The sequence below is a fragment of the Hemibagrus wyckioides genome, linkage group LG18 (genome assembly GCF_019097595.1).
Source record: "Hemibagrus wyckioides isolate EC202008001 linkage group LG18, SWU_Hwy_1.0, whole genome shotgun sequence".
NCBI lineage: Eukaryota > Metazoa > Chordata > Actinopteri > Siluriformes > Bagridae > Hemibagrus > Hemibagrus wyckioides.
Genome location: NC_080727.1, coordinates 19223900 through 19243448, shown reverse-complemented (window position 1 = coordinate 19243448; position 19549 = coordinate 19223900). Strand labels below are relative to the sequence as shown.

Sequence of the window (19549 nt, the reverse complement as noted above, 5' to 3'; positions counted from 1 at the left end):
AGCAAAATATCCACAAGTCTCGAGTACGATTTGTGGAATGATTGGTTAGTTCTCACTGTTGTCACTTACACTACAGCAGCTATAACCGCTTATACTCCTAGAAATGTCTCTTAGAGTTAATAAGACAAAAGTGAAAGCGAAAAATCCCTCTGTCCTGTAGACTTTCTCATAGCAGAAAACCTACTTAGAGCTGACACTGGAGACTCCTTCCATAAATGTTAAACAGCCACCTCCTTACAGAAGGCGTCACCGGATCAACACTTATGTTATTGGGTTTTTGTAATGTTTTAGTATTAACTTTCTTTCGCTTTCACGTGTTAGAAAACTCTGCTAAGAGTTGTTCTTATAGATGCATTATAGATAACACCTTCTGACCAAACAGATTCAGCAGAACAGTAGAAAGCATGGCATGTGGGTATGTGTTTCATCCCTGTCCGTTTCTCTGTGAAGTGAATCAAAGCACGCGCCCCGATTCACTTTAAACCGGAATCGAATCTGGATATTGAGTCCATCGCTAGAGCAAAGGATATGGTCACTTTCCTAATATGGTAATGCTGAACTGCCTCTTACTCCCCCTGGTCCCCCCCACATGGGGTCTCACATGTGGTCAGTACAAAACAGACCCGCTAAGGAAGAGCCACACAATAACACCCCCTGTCCCCCTTTGTAAAACTGTTCTGAAGGAAAATATCCACAATTCGGTGTTACACAACTGAGTAATAAAGTTTGTGTATACAACTAATGATTCATCAGTTCCCATGTTAAGTCCATTTGTATTGTGAAAAAAGGTCATTTAAAGATAGTTCACTAAAACACCCTAAAAATGACCCACAAGTGAAATGGTCTTGAGTACGATTTGTTTGTGGTTCAATTTGTGGTCTAATTAATGAACGAGGTGAAGAAACCTGGGTATTGTTTCCAGTGTTTGTTCTTCTGTAATCCCATACCTTTCAAATCACATATCACAAATTGGGATGTTCTTGTTTCTATGATAATAATAATAATAAAAAAAAAAGTGAAAATTGAAATACACCCAAGCCTTCGTTTTAGATTCCCAAAGCCGGGTAATAATGTTGAAGCCCACGAGTAGAAATCTTTTGTGACAGAAATATTCGTGATCGTTTTTTTTTTTTAAACGTTCTTTAATTGTCACAGTTTAAGCAGAGTAAAAAGAAAATCCAGTTTTACAAGAAACAGAAAAAATGGACTAAATTGCACATTGCATCATACAGGCGACCCTAAATACACACGCAGCCAGCATGCGTCCAGATTACAAACCACAGATTAAAAAATGTAAAACATAATAAAAAAGATAAAGTGCATATTCAAAACTCCCTCGCATTTGTTTATATATTACTAAACAAAAAACCCGGAAAGGAGAAACTGCACTTAAGAAGTGGAACACAGGAAAGAAAAGGTGTGCACACACATTGACATATACAGTCATACACATCCATTAAAAATGAATCTATACATACATCCACTAAGCCCCAGAGATCTACATTCTACGTACCACACGACTTATCCCATTCTTAATCGAGCGTTTCATGCACACTAATCAGACATCCAGAACAACTTTGCACTCAGTTACATTACATACACAACTGAGTGTATTTTAACGTTTATTCATCCAAGGCTTTCACACACACACTCACACACAAATTAAATCCCCAGACAACGGAGAATCGATTTCAGTTCAAGAGCGTTCTGCAGTACGAGTACGATACTGCAGGCTAAGAGGAACCTCTACGTTTATCACTTGTGTGTAATAAACCATTTGACAGATTATTGTGCAAAGTGTGAGTCAGTCGTCAAAAATTTGAACAGAATTTGTTACCGATGGGTCCGGGAGTTGAAAAGCTGCCCCATCAACCCCATCACAAAGACCAGTAACTTCTCTAATCTTTAACTTTGTGCTCCTTATTGTGTATCTGATGATAGGCTACAAAGCCACCCGGCAGTCTGGTTTTGTAAGGCCCACTGAGGTATGTGTGGAGAAAAATAAACATGCACGCAGCACAAACACACAATAAAAACAACAGCCTGGGTCACATGGTGTGATAGTAGGAGTTTGAGGTTCGTTTTTTAAGCCTCCTCAAGGGATGAGTCCTCCCGTACTGTTGCCGTGTCGCCACAGGTATTAAGGCAGGCGCTGGCACTGGAGTGTACGCTGGATCTGGGACCTTTGCTTGCCTACAGAACTCATTAGACGACGGTGAGACTGGCAGTGGCATGGAGACCTTGTGTTCTTCTCCAGTCTGGCAGTTTTCCAACCTTTTTTCCAAGTGCGATCCAGTAGAAGGGAGGCGAGATGTGCAAGAGGGAGGGAGAGAGGGTGTTCGCCTGGGTAGAACCCGCTTCTTTTTTGAGGTATCATCGTTAAAAGAGTGAAGGCGTGGCTTCGCAGTGCACGGGGATGATGATGAGGCGGGACTCAGCTCCAGTTCGCTCAGATCGTTAGCTGACAGGTCGAGGGAGCCTAGCTTAGCCAATGAGGCCGATCTCTTGATCAGTGAGGGTGGGGTCAGACCGGCTTGACGCATTCTTGCCTCTACCTCTCTGGCTCGCTCTTGGACGATCCACCCTCTTTTTTGTTCTTTCCCAGCCCATGGGTGGCTGAGCCTCCTGTCTGACCTGCTGCTCAGCTGGCAGAGGAACGCACTAAGCTGTCTCAGAGTCTCCCATGTCTCCCTCAGATGGTCTTGTGATAGGCAGTCAGTGCTTGTCTCTTTCTCGGTCACACCCTCTAGCTTAAAGACAGCTTCCGAAGAAGAACTGGATGGAGTGGAATGGCTTTGCTTCAAGTTTGAGATGCTCGTGTCCATCTCTAGGAATCCAGTGTGTCCACGCTCTTCTTCCCTGAGTCTTATTTTGCACCCTTTTCCCATCCCTTCTACTACAGGTGAAGGTTCCTCCTTCTCTACGTTTAACTCCGCCGTTTCCTCAGGCTGATGGTGGTGGGCTGGCACAGTGCTCAAATCAGGGAAGAGGTCTAAATGAGATGAAGTGTTCTCAGATCTGTCTCCACCGCTGGTGCTAACAGCGGAGCGCTGTGAAGGACAGCCGAGAGCACTTGATAGCAGCGGTGACGATGAAACGTCTTGCTTTATCTTCTGTTCTAGCTGCCTGGTGGCTCGCCGCACTGTACCCTTTGACCGATCACCTTGGAGGGCCTCTTCGAGTTCCACTTTCTCTGCTTCCGGTGAGTTTTTGACTAGCTCCGCCTCCTCCTCCTTTAAGCTACTGGAGTCAGGTTTGCTGGCAGAAGGAGGGGGAGGAGTTATGCTGGGCATTGGGGACTCCAGTTCTGAGTCTGTGCTATAAACCAAAACACTGCAGTTCTCCTGAAAAAGAGAAATGAAAAAAAAAAAAAGACTCATTAAGGCTCGAGATGAGATGGTGTTACTATAGGCGCATTTCCACCTCAGGAACCTTTTCAGGAACTCAAGAATTCAAGCAGGTTTGAAAGTAGCTTCTGGAACTACTTCCAGTAACCATTTCAGCTTCAGGTTTGATTGACTAAATATGAGCTTTGCAGAATGACTACGCTACAATAATTAGATATTCAAAATGCCAGGTAACAACCACATACTTAAGCTTGATTATAGGATACCATGCAGCCCGTCAGCAACACGATGACCCTTGAGTCGTTTTGAAATGAGCGCAGATTTGAGCACAAAGATTGACACATCCGATTCATGAATCTGAAAAGTGAGTTCATGAATCAACTTCAGCTGCGTGGAAGCAAGCTCCCAACCGCTAGTTCCTTATGTACATGTCATACGCATGCAGCATGCCCCAAACTGCCCTCAGACGGGTGATAAATAAGAGAAAGAACAACATAAAGACATGTTACTACACCGAACTATTTTGCACCACGATGCGATTTGAAGCTAAATGCTTGTGTCTGAGATTGCTGAAAATAAAAGATGTCCTTTTTTGTATCCTAAGAAATGGCATGAAATAAAAATCAAAAAGGATTTCAACAGAAAAGGAAGTGGTTTGTCTTCAGACTCTTTTCTTTTGTGCTCTACAAATTCTAAATGGTAAAACCCTTACAAGATGTTGTTTAACTCACGTTCTTCTACAGAGAGACAGAGTGTCACTTTAGCTTCTGTCATTAGAGTTAAAGTGGAGCTGATGGAAGAAAACAGTGATCTGTAATTGAATGTAAACCTGACAAAATTTCTACCAAATATAATCCTGCTCAAATAATCAACAGCAGAAAATTTTCACATTCACTACAGAAGTCATAAAACAATAAGAAGCTATTTATGGAAAGGCATTGGGGTCAAAATTCGAAAAACTGCCCCACTTCACCTGCAGATGGCTGTGTAAACTGTTTATTTACAGACTTAAACATTCTGAGAGTAAGTATATTTTGTACATGCTTCTGTCATGCCGTCTGAAAAAGGCTTGAATCATAAAATTGCACTTTGTTTCAAAAGCCACTTTATTAGGAACATCATACTAATACTGTGCAAGCTTTGCTCTCTTCATTTCACAGAGTCCTATGGACGTGTGTTGATATGACCACATCACATACTTGCTGCAGGTTTGTTCACTGAATGCTCAGGCTGTACATCTCCTGTTCTACTACATCCCAACATTCCTCTAGCGGATTCATATTAAGTGACTAAATGGTGGCCATAAAGGAATGCATGTGGTCACCAACAGATGCCTTTTCTCCTCACCATGGTCACATAGAGTGGTTATTTGGGTTAACCAGTCGAGTACTGAAGACATGTCCATCTACTCACTGGAGGTTTTTATTTTTCGTACTATTCTGCATAAACTCTAGAGACTTTTGTGTGTGAAAATCCCGGGAGAGAGCAACCATGCCTTAATCGAAGTCACTGAACCACATATTTTGTCAAAACTGTAGCTCTTAACCTATATCTGCATGAAGTTTTATGCTGCTACGTGATCGGACATGAGCATGTTCTTAATAAAGTGGCCGGTGTGTATAGTTTCTGTACAATAAGGCAAAATCAATAAATGGCTCTCTAAACGAATCTTCGGCTTCATTTATTGTCTTCAATTGGTGCTTACATTAACGGTCCTGCCCCCTGTGTTCTCGTTCAGGATAGCTCCAGGACCTTTTAGTTCCTCAAAAGGTTCTGCAATTTCGGTGGAAACAAGCCTTAAGTAAAGAAAAATGGACCAGAGGACGACTGACAGCACATGGACCACCAACACCATGATGGAAATGGGGAACCCCATGCAGCATTCCTTTTCACCACAGGGTGGCAGCCAATGACATGAGTTCAAACTCAAAGCATGGTTACGGAGGGGTATGGGGTGTCGATACACGTGAGTTTAACAGAAGGCTCGGACTTACTCTCAGTAACACTACTCCTTTGCTGTAATCAAAAATTGTAACAGTGATTTAAGCATCATTTTTAGATTCGGTAAAATCCATTATTTTAAATAGGCTTGTGCAATATTATGACGACGTAACAGACCAGACGTAATCGTAAAGAGAGAATATTCAGTTTGCAGTTGCAGTGATATTAAATGATTTTCTTTTTTAAACCGTCAGAATACACGAGGCCTAGATGCTAATTTAGGTTTTCCCTTGGTTAGTTTTGCATTTATTTGCTTGTCTAGATGACGTGTGTGCTTGGCGTCATTTAAAACATTGTTTTAAATCCATCTGTTGTGACTTATAAGTCGAGAAGGACGTGTCAGACCATCGGCATCGCTGTCTTTTTCGAGAAAGGCTGCAACAGAGCTTTCACTGTTTTGTGTTTTGTAGAATACAAACTGAAGATGCTTTGCTCTAATGCCAAAAGGTGTTGAAAACATTTTATTTATTAAAAAGACCTGATGCATGGAACTGACTAAATAAAATCGGTTTGTAACTTTCAGATGTTTTATCTGGTGATTATTCGGGATCGGGAAAATCAAAACCACAGAAAAATCAATATCGCACAAGCCTCGTTTGTATCAATACTTGAAAAAACATGGAGAAGGCAAGCATGAATAGTTGTAGTGCACACAACTACCTTTTTCTGTTCCTCCTCCCCTTTGTCAGGGTGCTCAGGAAACACGAGCTTCGACTCCTGGTTTGGACTTTTATCTCGGAGCGTCTGCTTAGAACTCCCACGGCTTTGCGCCTCTTGAGAGAGGCCGAGGAATTTCTCTCTGGCACTGAAGAAATCGATGCGGTCGGAGCTCAGAGCTGTTGGAGATGAGGCAGAAAGGCCCGCTTCCTGTATTGTGGCACTGGGGTGTTGGTGGTGGTTATTGTCCTTGGCGTGACCTAGCCCTGCACAGTCCACGTCTGCGTCAGGCACTTGCTGGCTGAATTTTTGCCTAAGCTCAGGCACCTGTGTGTGCTGCCCTGCAGCTGAGGAGGAGTTTGGGGCTTGTCTGCTTGGCTCGGGGGTTCTACTCCTAACACACCCTGTTTTGTTCGGAGAGCACACCTCTGGCTGCTCGTGAGTGAGTGCTTTGGCCTCTGCATCGGGGTGAAGCGTAGGCGACGAGGCAGGGTGAAGAAAAGCAGCGGGTGGATGAGGCCGGCTCACCGGGACCGTTTCCGCCATGTTTACGGGCGCCGAATGGGGTCGGGCGCCAGGCACTACTGTAGCTGCTCTGGGTCTAGAAAGCAGGCATGGATCCTCGGCAGCTAGGCTTTCTTCAGAGTTTCCTAGCCCGTTTGCGAAAGGTGCATCCTGCTCGCGGTGCTTTTGACCTGCTGCAGGGCCCAAGGCAGGACTGAGAGTCTGGAGCAGCTCCTGCAGTGATGGCGACGTCTGGCTGCTGCCCTGGTTGCGTGGGTTGGAGCGGCCCAGCGACTGCGCCGCAGGAGTTTTAACCAGCGGCTCATGGTGCTCAGACAGGTTGCTGTCAGAGTGGGAACGCCACAGCTTGTTGTGCCTCTGCCTGCTTTGGGGCCAGAAGGAAAGAAAGAGGACGAGTGCAATAAATGTAACACCACTAAAATGCATTTATGTATTTTATCTTTATACTGATTTATTTCAAACACGTACATAGCACACTACCGTCTTCTAGCATGCACAATATTCTTTTTAAAGTAGATAAGCTTTAGAGCCTTTAGTTCTGCTTTTTAAACAGCTGACTCTTATCTGTAAGATCAGATGTCCTATAAACGACATATTTCAGTTCAATTGAAACTTATTTTCTTTCTTTTTGTCACTTGATCTGCAAAAGCCCTAACAGATAACATCCAGTGGCACTCATACATTTGTTGCAAACATGCACCCACTGCGTCCATGCTATATAATGCATGTCAGTCATGTTGTCACGAATGTCAAGGTGAACAGATTATGAACGAACAGGTTGTCATATAATGTTTATGTAAATATATTTGCTTTAGTTATTCCGTCAGCCTCCTTTCTGTTTTGTTTGTATGCAAATAAAGTGGATACCTGGCCAACAGGATGCCCTGGTACTCCTCTAGCTGCCTCATGAAGGAGGGGTTAGGCTTGGTCACGGCACGGCGCTCTTTGACGTAATCAAAGGCTTGCTCCAGGTCCCAGCCGTACTCCTTCATGGCGTAGGCAATCACAGTGGAGGCAGAGCGGCTCACGCCCATCTTACAGTGCACCAGACACTTTGCTCCTGCTTTCCTGAAAAGAGAAGTTTATTTGTTTGTTTATAGATGATGGATGCTGATAGAAAGAAAGGAAGAGGATTAAGACCCAGACTTTAAATCAAGATGGCTGCTCATGACGTGATATGTGGCGGTTAAACATCTCAGATACACGGTGTGAGCAGCAGTTGAACTTACTTGGCTCTGGAGATGAACTTGTACGTGTCGTTCCAATACGCCAGCAAATCCGTAGCCTCTTCATCGTACACGCGGATGTTGTGGTACTCAAACAGCCCGGGGAAGAAGTTATCAATCTCACGTGTCACGTTCAGAATGTACTGAACCCTGAGCATGGAAAAAAAAAACAAAGCAAACAATTTTGTTGACATGTGCATTTGCGATAACGAGCTTAATGCAGCATGGATGTGACGCTTGCTTCTAGCAGTTTTTACCCGCTGTTCTGTAGCTCTTCTAGATTAGACGCGTTCCATTCCGATCCCTTCGAAGAAACCCAAAAAGTAGAGTTAAATGATGCCAAATGACTGAGTGAGAGATTTAACAGGGATTTTCAAGGATTCCAGAAACGGGAAACTGAAGACGCAGAAGTGATCCGGATGGAAAGAATTACCAGGTAGACGTGCTCAAAGATCTCAGTGGGGCTGTCCATCTGACCCAGGATGACGATCATCTCATTATCGATGTACTCTTTAAACTCTCGCAGGTTACAACCCATCTGCATTTCCAGCTCTGTGCGGATCTGACGGGACAGAGAAAGAATCAGAGGAAGTCAAGCTGTCGGAACAATGTGCAACTAATTTATTTTGTCTGCATACCTTTTCATGACTGAATGACATTTGAAGTATGACTTTAAATAAATGCTAGTCGTTAATGGTAGAATTTATTTATTTATTTTTGAATTAAGAATAAAATCATTCAGCTGTGAGCTATATAACAGCACACTGAAGCAGCTTTATTCAGTGATGTCATGTAAAAACCTGAAATATAAAAAGGTACTAATATAATTGTGAAATTTATTTCCTTTCATTAAGAAAATATTTTTTATCTCGTGCTTCCATGCCTTTTTGACTAAAACTAATAACAGCCTTTATAACAGTGATAAACTGTTCATGCTTTGAGTAGCCATGTTGATTTGACATCGCATACAGAACTCAGGGCCGAGGAGACATTTCCGAGTAGGAAATTCCCAGTTGAAAAGGATGGATTTTTTTTTAATGTTTAAATTCATCTCCTTAATATAAATTAAAAATGACAATGTGATACTGAAGTTCACAAAAAACATTTCCTTTAATTTTTAATATTGTGATTCTGTCAAAGTGTGAAATGTTTTAGACTAGTTTATCACACTGTGAAAAAATTCACCACTAATTTAAATACAACATTTAGAATTTGTCAGTCCTGCTAAATACATGATAGAGTGTCCCATAAGTCCAGCATCATAGGGTTGATGTCTATTTTTTATTTATTTACAGCTCTTGTCTGAGCAAGAAAGAAAGAAACCAATTAAGGCTATTTACAGGAAAGTCAAAGTGAATATATGAAGTGAAAATATATATATATCCACATGTATGAGGAAATGTGTTTGCGCACACCTCTTTGGAGGTGACGTTTTCCAGATCTTTCTGCATCATGATCTCTCTTAGACGTGTCTTGATCAGTCGTTCCGTTCTCTCTCGCTCCGTTGGCCTAACCACACGGTATAACACATGGTATTTATATATGAGCAGTATATGCATTGTTAAATCATTTCTTTTGCACAAACTCATCCTCACTAAAGCAGAACAAGCAGCACATAGGAAAAAAAACCTCCATTACCATATTCATACATCAGATAACACAATAAATGCTGAACATTGCAGCCTGGCTGAGATAACATGCCCACAAACAGGAAGTGTGTGTGAGCTCATGTGCATTTCTGCAAAGTGGTGCTAAAGGAACTGATCTTTGCCCTCTGTGCCCTTACTGTAAAGAAAATCAAACTGCAAAGCTACCAGACGTTAAGGCTTCCTTTATGACGTGTTCCTAAAACCGCAGTCTCGCACATGGCTGCACAAGTACACAGTAAACATGCACACGTCTTACTTGCTTTTAGCAAAGAGACTGTATAAATTATCCACTCACAAATAACTGAGGTTATTATATAGGTGTATTATCAGTTAGTACTGAGAGCACAAGCCTGTTTACGGGAAGTAAGTGAATAAATTTAAGCTGTTTTTGCATGAAAAAACTTCCCTCTGTGCAAATTCTGTGTTTATATATAGCCTGAACTGGGGACTCCATTTACATTTACATTACATAAAAAACAAATTTTTATTTCTAAACTATGAGCCTTATTGCCTTTTCCTTCAGTCAATAAAATGAAAACCGGCCATTTTCTTTGTTTGTTAGTATTAAAAATAGTTTTTCAATAGCGGTAAGATGGTCCATCTGTGTGTTTTCGGGCTGTTTTCTTTTCATTTAAAAACAAAAATGGCTTCATTTTGAAGAAGGTGGACCGACTTGTGATACTTCAATGCTGAAAAGCATCGTTTCATATAATGTCAAAGTAAGACCAAATAAGAGACTCATTAATCTCTTCACTATTCTCAATGTTTAGCTTGCTCAATTAAGCTATTGTGAGGTTTGTTTAGATTCAGTGGGGGAATCTAAACCAAAAAAAATTGTGCTATATTTCCTCTTAACACAGTTTTTTAGGCTGATGGTATCCTATGTCTGTGACCTAGTGAACCGGTGTTGATGTATTCATAGATAAAGACTTCAAAGTACTCTTGTACGTCACGCTAGATAAAGGCGTCTACAGAAATGTAAATATAAATGTAAATGGAATGTTATTAGATGAATGACTTCAGTCTGATTCCTGTTTCATCCATTTCATGAGGATTTTACTTAAAGATTATTATTCACTCACCCATTACCTTTCTCTTATTATTTTAGAACACAGAAATGAGTGATTTGGAACAGTTTATATGGTGAGAGTAAAGGCAAAAGGCGGCCTTCGTATCAGGTGTTTGTGAGAATAAATATAACTCGCTGATCTGTGTGTGGCACTCAACACTCAGTGAGCGCTCTTTAAATGAGTCCTGGCTATAAATAACAGCTAAAGGGGGAGGTAAGTTGGAGGGATAATTGCACATACACATCAGAGAAGAGCACGGGTGAGTCGGCACGGTGCGACTGCACATCCTGCATGGCGTTCCACTCATTGATGTGGGTCTGGTCTGAGGACACGCGGCTCTGGTAGTAGCTGACCCACGTCAGGAAGAGGCTGCCTGGGAAGTAGTTTTGGCCGCGTGCTACCTCGCATGCCTTGTGTAGAGACTGCAGAGCTGACCTGAAGAAGAGAGCAGAAAGAATTACTGCTGGTGAGGAAAAGAGAGATGTTTACTGTAAATCGATGCATTTCTTGTCTTCGCCGGAGACTTACCACATGGCCTGGACTGAGACGGGTTTAAAAACGTGGATTCTGTTATCTGTGGACACACTGAACCCCCTGTGAGAGGAGACAGCGAGAAATTCAGCACCGATATGTTATAGATGAGTTCAAACACTAGAAGTTTATGTCTTCACAGCTCACTTACCCATCTCCATCCAAATGGATCAGTGTGTCACTCCACAGAGGAAGCACCAGGCCTATTGAACAGGAACTACACACACAAACACAGTATTACACACAGAATTTCAGGAATTCTCTGGTATATATAATTTGGCCTTGTATGTATTGACACACTCACGTGTCTGAGGGACTGAAGTCCATGCCCAGCACTACACTCTCCTCAGTATCTTGCCGTCCATTTGTGGTCACTACAACCATGTAGCGTGTGCATTGAGGGTGCACGCTTTCCAACCGCACCGCCTGCCAGACACCACTATGTCAATATGACCATTCATTCTGATCTGAGCATTTATGAATAGGATTATCCTTCCACTAATAAACGGTAATATGAACTGCTACTAAAACGCGTCTACAAAAACGCATCATTCACCAGACGGATGTTGTCCTCCGGCCGGAGCAGAGTGAACATGGTCTGCAGGTGCTGCTGAAGATCTCCTAAACACGACACAATACGCAGGACAAATCAGACAAATCATTCAGCCAATCAAACAAATTCTGATTCGGAGCCATGCGATTTATAAGGTCCTAAGACGCGTGCATGCGTGTGCATCTGATTTCCGATACCTGCATGTTTGTTACGCTGCCCCGTGATCCGCGAGGAGCAGATGGACGATGAGGACGAGCCATTTCCCCTTGGGAGGAAGAGTGCGGCGCCTTTCACTGTTAGAAAGCTCTCGCTAATGCTGAGGGAAAAAAATTAGAGAGACAGAAAACAATGCATCATTCATTCGCTCGTCTTCAGAAACCGCTTTATCCTGATCAGGCCTATACTCAGAACATTGTGTGCAAGGCCAGAATACACCCTTGATGGGATGCCAGTCCATTATCTCACACACACACACACACAGGAGCAATTTAGTGTAACACTTCTACCACCATGGTTATGGGAACATGTAAAAGGATCTCAGGATCAAATCAACCTGTTACTACGCTGATCTACATCTTCAAACTTCTAAATAATCTAACCCAAGGTCTTTCCTATACGTTAGGGCTTGAAGATATGATCATATTTCACTTCACAGTATTTATAATATATACGTTAATATCATAATCATGTGCAATATGGTCCTAATCCTCTAGCACCTTTTTTGTACATTTTGTATTCTGTATCTTTCTTCTTCTCAGTATAATCTTTTAAATAAATCACCAAACACTACTGTATCTGCAGATCATCCCACGTATGAGAATCCTGATATTTTTAACACATTGTCCACTCCGACTACATGCAGCACGTGCTTTAGGAGATCTGGCCCCACGAAGCTCGGAAGCGGTGCAGTTATATCGATGCAGTGCCCTTGAAGATAAAACTGCACCATGTCTGTTCTGATTTGCTTGTTGCTGCACTGACTGCACTCAAGAGGGAGAAATTAGAGCTCTGGGGGTTTTTTTTGGGGACATTGCCTCAGACGCTAGACACTCGGGGTATACACGAGAACAAACTGTTCCCCTGCAGCTCTCTTTCGTCGTCACTGCAACAGCTGTGATCAGAGTGAGACACGGCCAGCGAGGTTACTGAATAGAAACTGCTAAAGCATGCATACAAAGAGTAGAAGGTTTTCTCTGTGTGTGTGTGTGTGTGTGTCAATATGTTAGAAACAATGAGTGTGTGTCTCTGTATGTTAGAAACAATAGGCGTGTGTGTGTATGTGGTTTATGCATTGTATTTATAAGCAGGTGCCATTTGTAATAAAGGATTTCTGCATTAAAAGATCCCAACAGGTTCGAATATATTTTTCCCCATCAAAAATGTATCTTTCATTAACCCCAGAACTCATAGAGCAATTGAAATTTCCGTGTTCTCACTGATACAACACTGTCACCATAACAAAATATAAATTTCGGTATCAGTGCCAGGTGTAGTGTCGCAGTTAGTCCAAAACAGTCCTTTAATAAATAATAATTATAATGATTTAATTTTAGCGTTAATGCTCACCTGTCTGATTAATTAAGCTTATATTGGGATAATATATTGTGTGGTCTAATGAGGTTTATTTCATTAGCATGTGTATGGGCGATTACAATCGTTAAAGGAAATACAGGTGTGTTTAAGATGTTTACTGCAGCAGAAATGGTGTCTAGTGCAACTGAAATGTTCAAAAGTTAAGCTACTTGGGTTCTTTGTATATATATATATATATATATATATTATATTGCTCTATGGTGTCTGTGGAAAGAAATTCAGCATAATACACTATATTGCTAAAAGTTTTGGGACAAAATCAACTCCAAATCATCGAATTCAGGTGTTGCTTTTCAGGGGTTGGACTTGACCCCTTAGATCCAGTGAAAGGAACCCAATGTTTCAGCTTCATACCAAGACATTTTGGACAATTTCATGCTTCCAACTTTGTGGGAAGAGTTTGGGGATGACCCCTTCCTGTTCCAACATGACTGTCAGTCCACAAAGCAAGCTCCATAAAGACATGGATGAGCGAGTTTGGTGTGGAGGAACTTGACTGGCCTGCCCTCAACCCAATAGAACACCTTTTGGGATGAATTAGAGCGGAGACTCTTCTCATCCAACATCAGTGCCTGACCTCACAAATGCGCTTCTAGAGGAATGGTCAAAAATTCCTAAACCTTATGGAAAGCCTTCTCAGAAGAGTTGAAGTGGTTATAGCTGCAAAGGGTGGGCCAACTCCATATTATATCCATGTGCATGTAAAGGCAGGCGTCCCAAAACTTTTGGCGACATAGTGTATCATTCAGCAAATCAGCCACCGAGAAGACCATATCGGTAAACCGCTAGTAAGTAAGTAAGCTCCTTTTTTTTTCCCTTTTATGACTGCAATGCTCTTCAAATTTATATACAACAAATAAGTACCTGAATTCGTCGTTTCACTGAATATGTACTGACATCAAATGTCAGAGCACTGATCAATAACCAAATTAAGACTATACTCTAATTGTTAGGGTATAAAACCCTGAAGTGCATGCCTACAAGACACTCATCAGTGTGCATGCATCATTAATCTGCATCAATTCATACCAAGATTTTATCACATTCCTTTAATACTAGATTATGTAAACATTTATGATGTTATGTGAGTAGAAATGAATTAATTATGCCTAGATTCAGGAGTATCAGTTAATCAGACGATCTATTTAAGCTCAAATTAAAATGAATCTCAATGCCAAGTTGCTTGTTTTAACTGTTATGCAGTCGACGGGTTTAATCACCTTCTGCTTAGAGGTTTTGTTATGTCTTCTTCTGGAAGGTAAAGAAATAAAGATCTCAGTTCTTGGGCTTGTCTTTTTTTTTTCACGAGTTGATGATATGAAATTTGTTTTCTTTATCCACAGTGCGTCTCGCCCATATGAGTCAAATCTGATTCACCTGTAGGCAAAAGCGCTACGTCAGCTTCATGCTGGTTTGTTTACCTGCAGCGCTGAAGCTAACAGAATTAAAAAGTTTATCATATACCATAGAAAACTGGCTAAATTTGGAAGATTTTGTCTCTTTCTAGAGCAGTGTGAGATAATGAGATCCAGTCTGTACTTTTTGGATTATAAAATAATTGTCGCTTTGACGTTAACCTTGTTTACTTACGTTAAAGAAATTCACATGAATATACTTGATTTGTTTGTGCCTTAATTTCGCGTGTACAGGATACTGTTGTGGCTCTTTACCTAACAAACCGAACAGTGTCGGTAAGTTTTACTTGGTCGTGTGGAAGGAGCAGATAACACGGTGTAGCACGTCTGATTAAACACTACTATATGGTGTGTATAGCTTAGACAGGAAGTGTATGGGTTTTGCATGCTGAAGAACTTTCTAGAAGTCATCAGAGAGAAGAGCATATCGCTGAAGCAAAAATCTTCGATGTGATGATTCTTGATAGATTACAAGAAAAGTTTGCAAAGGTGAATAAAGACGAAGGGAGTCGAGCTACACGCCGGGTATACAGGAAAAGGGTGGAGAGGCAGATATGTGGTGTCGAGAAAAAAAAAAACCCCAATGTTTTCAGTGCATACTAACACCACATGACCTGAATAAACAGAAGCAGTGGTGGATTTCACAGCCTTGAACTTGACACACCTTAGTTTGCAGGAAAGGCACTATTCATAGTCACATCAACAAAAAACGGACTCTGAACTCTCTCTCTCTTTCTGTGTGTGTGTGTGTGTGTGTGTGTGTATGCTTTTATGTCTGCACAAAGATTAGATCAGATCACCACAATGTAAAAATGAGACACTGAGGTAACACTAAGGTTTCGGGCTAGCATAGAATTAATTATTTGCATTAACAATTTTGTCACAGAGAAATGTCTCACAAGAGAGAGAGAGAGAGACAGAGAGAGAGAGAGAGAGAATATTAAAGTAAACCCTGCATTAAAAACTAAACCTTTCCTGATTACAGCACTTCCCCTCAACCGACAACAGACAGAAGCGATTAAAGTGCTTGAGTTTCCAAGCAGTCATAAATAACCACTTCCCAACATACACCTTCTACCACTTCCTCATGACACTGCTGAATGTTTAATAAGTGAACACCAGACAGGTGGATGAGTCAGCAGGTGTAAGGGGATTCCCAATATAGCGACTACCTCATTGTTTGGTCCGTTCCTCAAACGTACCGTTGGTTACGTCCTCGTGAGGCGGCGGTGTCCCGGGAGAAACTCACTTTTTCCCTCCATTTACTTTGTGTGTGTATATATACATGTGAGATACACATATGAGGTCATTAGGGAATTAATCGTTTTCCCAAACTGCTTCCTGGTTGAATGTTTCACGTACGCAGATCCGGGAGGGTCAGAGTTCGTCTGTGTGATGGTTTAAACCAATCTACTAAAACTGGTAATAAACTGAAGCGGTGATTAGTTGTGTTTGAGCAAATCTCTAAACTGTCCTGACCTGCTCCAGGCCTCCACCCTGATCCTACGGGTTCCTTATGCCAGATACGAAATATGTGAACTTTATGGCAGAAGCTTGAGGAGGGATTAAATTTTTTAGTCATGTCATTCATTTTGGATTCTTCTTTTACACTGTACTAATTCAAATTCAAAACTTTCACTGCATCTTAGCAACTTTGAAGATATTGCCATATATATCCCATATTGCCTAGTATTGTACAGGACACCAAAACAGCTCTGATGCATTAAAGCATGGACTCCACAAGACCTCTGAAGGTGTGTTGCAGTATCTGAGACCAAGATTCCTGCAGCAGATCCTTGAGGTCCTGTAAGCTGTGAAGTGGAGCCACCGTGGAGCGGACAGTGTCTGTCCGGCACGTCCTACAGATGCTTGATCGGATTCACATGTGAGGAATTCGGAGGACAAGTCAACTCTTGAACAGTTTTTGCAGCATTATCCTGCTGCTAGGGAAAACCACTGCCATGAAAATGTGTATTGGTCTGCAACAATATTTAGGAAGTCAAAGCAACATCCTCATGAATGCCAGGACCCAAAGGTTTCCCAGCAGAACATGACCTGGAGCATCACTCTACCTCCATGAGACTGTGTTTTTAAATCTATTTTCTATTTTTTTTAAAATTATTAAAAAAGTCTACATACCTAAGCAATAATCACAGTTTCTATAGTCATCATATCATTCTACATTCTTCACCGCTTTATCCCGTATAAGGATAGGTCGAGACAATCCCAGCAAAACACGGACCGCTACCCAAGACAGGAATCCACTCCTTCTCCACCTATGGGCAACGCAGCAACACGCCTACTAGCTTGTTTTTGTATTCACTCACTCCTATGGGCAATTTAGAATTACCAATCAACCTAATGTACATGTTTTTGGAGTGTGGAAGGAAACCAGAGTACGCCTGTTCGAACTTGGGAGTCGAACCCAGGACCTTCTTGCTGTGAGGCAACAGTGCTGACCACTAAGCCACCGTGCTGTCCTATATTATCATGATATTAATATTATACAGTCATATCACCCAGCCCTGACTGGGATATGACTGTCTGTCCTTTCTCCTTCCATTCACATGTAGTGTCTTGCATTAAAGCCTCACGAAAGGCTTTCAAGGAGGACGTGCTACACAACATAAAGAGCCTTTTGTGAGCAATATAAACGAGTATTTGTTTCCAGTCGACAGCACATGGATACTTAATAAATCGTAAGTCACAGTGAAGAACAGAATCACAAACAAAGAAGCAAATCTTGAACAAGTTGTCTTTTCTCATGCACACTTACAGATAGTTGACTGTGCCGGATGGGAGCACGTCGCTCCGCACCATGGCGGTTTATTCTGCTAGAACGCTTCCCCTACATCGCTCTGTAAGACTCCACAGACTTGCTGTGACCGCAGCAATACTTAAACGTGTGGTGAAGTAAAATGGTGCTGACTTCCTCGTACACTCGTGTGTGATGTTTTGTTTTTGTGTTGTCAGGGCTGAGAGGCGACGTGATAGAGTGGAGAAGGGAGGGGCCGAGCCGCTCTGCACGCGCTCGTGAGGAGTGGGCGTGGCTTCACCTCTGACGTCAGAAAACAAACAAACCTTCGTTCCTGAGAGCAATTAATCAAACGCTAGGAACTGCACAAGTCATGGTGTTATTGTGTTGCTCAGAGGTTTGCACACCCTTACAACAAACTTAAACACTTGTTTGATACAACTTGTGTGCAGTGCGTGTCTTTTATTTCCACTAAGAAGAGAAAACTGATTTTTCATTATTATTAGTAAAAAAAAAGCTCTTTAATAACCTTGTGTGCTTTCGTTTCCACTTTTGTGTCCTTGAAAATACTTGTAATTTGATAGCTATATCACCTGTACACCTGTTCATTCAAGCACTTATACAGTCAAAATGCCAATCATATGCCCAATGCAGGTTTCTGTTCTTGGCTGATAAAAGTGATGGAAACATGGTGTGATTTTCTGCTGTTGTACACATCTACCACAAGGTTTGAGGTGTTGTGCATTGTGAGATGCTTTTCTGCTCAGTAGGAATGTAAAGAGTGATAATATCACAGGCTTCCTGCCAGCTTCCTTCAACCTTACTGTCAGCTTCCTTCAACCTTACTGTCAGCTTCCTTCAACCTTACTGTCAGCTTCCTTCAACCTTACTGTCAGCTTCCTTCAACCTTACTGTCAGCTTCCTTCAACCTTTCTGTCAGCTTCCTTCAACCTTACTGTCAGCTTCCTTCAACCTTTCTGTCAGCTTCCTTCAACCTTTCTGTCAGCTTCCTTCAACCTTTCTGTCAGCTTCCTTCAACCTTACTGTCAGCTTCCTTCAACCTTTCTGTCAGCTTCCTTCAACCTTACTGTCAGCTTCCTTCAACCTTTCTGTCAGCTTCCTTCAACCTTTCTGTCAGCTTCCTTCAACCTTTCTGTCAGCTTCCTTCAACCTTTCTGTCAGCTTCCTTCTGCGGAAATGACCGTTTTTTTGGTTGTATCTCAGATCAGCAGTTTCTGAAATGTCCATGTCACTGTTAAACTCTAAAAAAAATTAAAATCACATTTTCTTCCATTCTGACTTATACATTTCCATATACTATGAATTTAATATTGACATTCATGACATGTGATGGAAACATGGTGTGATTTTCTGCTGTTGTAGACATCTACCACAAGGTTTGAGGTGTTGTGCATTGTGAGATGCTTTTCTGCTCAGTAGGAATGTAAAGAGTGATAATATCACAGGCTTCCTGCCAGCTTCCTTCAACCTTACTGTCAGCTTCCTTCTGCGGAAATGACCGTTTTTTTGGTTGTATCTCATATCAGCAGTTTCTGAAATGTCCATGTCACTGTTAAACTCTAAAAAAAATTAAAATCACATTTTCTTCCATTCTGATTTATACATTTCCATATACTATGATTTAATATTGACATTCGGATAAATATAGCAAGCTCATACCCACTCCGGTTTGAACTGATCTCTGTGATCAGTACTTCATTTCATTTTAAATGAGTCGAAATTGCACTGACGGAAATCTCTTAGCCTTTTACTAAATCAGAGGTAAATTTTCTCCACCAAAGTAGGAAACAACTATCAGAGCTCCAACAGCACCATTAGGCATCATATGTTTTTTGTCGATAAATTGTAAAATAAAGCTTTTCCTCCTTCCTCCCATGGAAGATGCAAATGCTTCCATTCATTTGTACACAAATAAAAATCTTCCCTTTCTTTATCGACATTCGGAATTTTCAGAAATGTGTGCAAAATTCTGAAAATTCCGCATTTTATAATCCGCATGTAACGTCAAAATTCCTAATCCACATCCGAAGATTTGATCATATCTCAGTAATATATACTGTATGTAATAAAAGTAAAACAACGTTCCTCAGCCTGATTTCTTCTCACAGCTTTCTAAAAGAGGAGTCAGGACATGTGTTTGAAAGGGCAGCGCATCTCGTTTCTGCTGTCACGTGCTGTTTCGAACGATAGGTAATAAATAAAACAC

General features: G+C 41.5%; 1 protein-coding gene across 3 annotated transcripts in view; it reads right to left on the bottom strand.

Annotated features, from left to right (window-relative positions):
* Positions 1-1127: 1127 nt before the first annotated feature.
* Positions 1128-19549, bottom strand: part of ssh2b (slingshot protein phosphatase 2b) — a 32073-nt gene continuing 13651 nt past the window's right edge. The window contains exons 1-14 of one of the 3 annotated variants that reach the window (XM_058415221.1): positions 17344-17524; positions 11757-11875; positions 11563-11627; positions 11311-11432; positions 11158-11223; positions 11004-11069; positions 10716-10910; positions 9172-9265; positions 8190-8318; positions 8014-8060; positions 7760-7906; positions 7398-7598; positions 6009-6894; positions 1129-3344 (exon numbers count right to left, since the gene is read on the bottom strand). In XM_058415221.1, the coding sequence (XP_058271204.1) occupies positions 2049-3344; positions 6009-6894; positions 7398-7598; positions 7760-7906; positions 8014-8060; positions 8190-8318; positions 9172-9265; positions 10716-10910; positions 11004-11069; positions 11158-11223; positions 11311-11432; positions 11563-11627; positions 11757-11875; positions 17344-17387 (3477 nt within the window). In that variant the 5' untranslated portion in view covers positions 17388-17524 and the 3' untranslated portion in view covers positions 1129-2048. Of the gene's footprint in view, positions 3345-6008; positions 6895-7397; positions 7599-7759; positions 7907-8013; positions 8061-8189; positions 8319-9171; positions 9266-10715; positions 10911-11003; positions 11070-11157; positions 11224-11310; positions 11433-11562; positions 11628-11756; positions 11876-17343; positions 17525-19549 lie in introns of those variants that run through there. The other 2 variants (XM_058415220.1, XM_058415219.1) reach the window with 2 other exon arrangements.